The sequence below is a fragment of the Seriola lalandi genome, unplaced genomic scaffold (assembly GCF_002814215.2).
Source record: "Seriola lalandi dorsalis isolate HSWRI2012SDOR001 ecotype SW California unplaced genomic scaffold, Sedor1 jcf7180001973778, whole genome shotgun sequence".
Classification (NCBI taxonomy): Eukaryota; Metazoa; Chordata; class Actinopteri; order Carangiformes; family Carangidae; genus Seriola; species Seriola lalandi.
The window spans coordinates 1-2071 of NW_019444444.1; the positions used below are offsets into that span (position 1 = coordinate 1).

The 2071-nt window shown below is 40.7% G+C and overlaps 1 protein-coding gene across 1 annotated transcript; it reads right to left on the reverse strand.

Annotated features, from left to right (window-relative positions):
- Positions 1-67: 67 nt before the first annotated feature.
- On the reverse strand, positions 68-2065 carry LOC111652865 (fibronectin-like; the record flags this gene model as incomplete). The annotated part of the gene is made up of 4 exons (XM_023403257.2): positions 1963-2065; positions 1125-1301; positions 337-492; positions 68-196 (listed from the first exon to the last, which is right to left on the reverse strand). Coding segments are annotated over exons 2-4 (352 nt in total), but the record flags the coding sequence as incomplete, so codon positions are not given.
- Between the last annotated feature and the right edge of the window lie 6 nt (positions 2066-2071).

The window sequence follows — 2071 nt, forward strand, 5'->3', positions numbered from 1 at the left end:
AATTCTCAGTGGCAAAGCGCTGAGTATTTAATTCCCCAACAGCTGAGCTATTGAGCCATGAACGCACCGAGAGCGTCACACTTCCAGCGTCCACGTCCCTGTCCATAGCAGGTGCAGTTCATCATGTAGCCCTCGTCGTGGCGCTTGGAGAATTCCTGGTTTACTTCATAGGTCAAGCTATCAACAATACACTGGTCTGCACATGTAGAAGCATGAGACAAACAAAAACACACCTCTTATGCTCCAATGTCAGGCTGCATGAGTTCTGTGACTGTTTCAACTTCTACAAGACTTTAACAGTTTTGTTTCAAATCCAAACACAGTTAGTTCTCTGACCTCGCAGCTGTGAGTGAGCAATACAGCTCCACTCCCCACGGCCGTTCCCCAGGCATGTGCACTCCATCATGTGACCCATGACATCATGGCGTTTGTCCCACTTGTCGCCTACACGGTGCATCGCTCCATCGTTGGTGGTACATATCTCCTCATGGGCTACATGAAGAAAGACAGGAAAAAAGAAATGAAAACAAAGAAGTCTCTGCTCTGTGTGCTTGCAGTGCTTGTTTCTGACGCATCTGTCTGAGCATTCACATGCAGCTGTGTGCGTTCGCACGGGGAATTCTCTGTGGTCCGGTTAAACATTCTGTATTGTAATGGTGTTATGCAACAACCTTGATTGAGCTATTACTCTCCCATGACCATAAACCCCCTCTTCTCTAAAAGCTATTTAATCTGCAAGTGATCCATGCAAACAACAGTCATTATCATCCATGGGAACAAGATAAAGACAAAAGCATTTAATTTAATGCTTTCAACAGAAAGATATACATACCATGTTTGTGTAGCAATTGAACATTTCTAACTTTGACCACATGTCCCAGCTTGGGCTGAATGGGCTGAAAGCACTTTCTCCAAGAGTGTCCCATTTTTAGGGTTATGCCATTATAATAACTTGGCAGATGCTTTCATTGCACTTCAGGAGGTTGTTCTGTGGTTATAGCTATATTCACTAATGTAATTATTTTAAATTTCATATCATGTATACAAATATTTGGAATTGTTTCAAAGCCACTCTAGAAAAAAAATACTTGATATATCATAAAAAGCAGTGCGCACACACTCACCAGCCATGGGGCAGAATCCAAAGCGTTGCTCTGCGTCGTAGTTGTGGGTGGTACCGCACCACCTCATGGCGTCACGGCGTCCGTCAGAGGTGCAGTCGGTGTAGTTGCGGCCACCGAAGAGGAAGGGGAAGTGGCACAGGGCGCCATTGGCGTTTCCGCCTCGTGTTGCTACAATGGCTGGAATTAATAAGGAGACACAACAGTTATTGTTCATCTGTGGTTACTGTGAAAGCTTAAAATATGAGCATTTTCATACCAAAAACAACAAGTATCCATGAATCCCAAAGAAGGAACATAAAGACTTAGTGATGTAATGTATTACTTTAAGTCGCCCTACTTTAAGTTGCCTTTATTAGCAGTATATACATGTTTAATAATTGGTTTATAATACACTATAATGTAGTAGAGTGTACATTAATGTAATGTACTGACAATTATCATTTATCATGTAATATTACAACTGCATTTTACTGTTATCATTCATTATACACCAGCCTCCACTTCATTGACAAATACATTAATAAACAAAATAAATATATGCTTACAACTACAGTGTTTTATAGTGTGTGTTATAGTGTGTTACAAACCATGTATTAAATGTTTATATTGGGATTATAATTGCTGGACTCAAAGTAAAGTGTAAAATAAATAAACATCAAAACACAAGAAATTGATGAAGAACTAAATCTACTTTTCAGGTTTCACAGACTAAGTAAGAAAGTGGGAGGTAATCATTATTATATTGGTGGTGGATGAAAACAGCCATTACTTCATAAAAAGGCCAACATCAGCACAGTACCAAAGCAATATAATTGTAAAGCCCATGTTTCCATCTCACCATTCCTCTCAGTACAGAAAGAGTACTGCTGGTCTTTCTCATAGTCTGAGGTTGTAGAGCACCAGAGCTGCCCGTCTGTGCGTCCATCTGAGGTGCAGGAGTAGTAGGT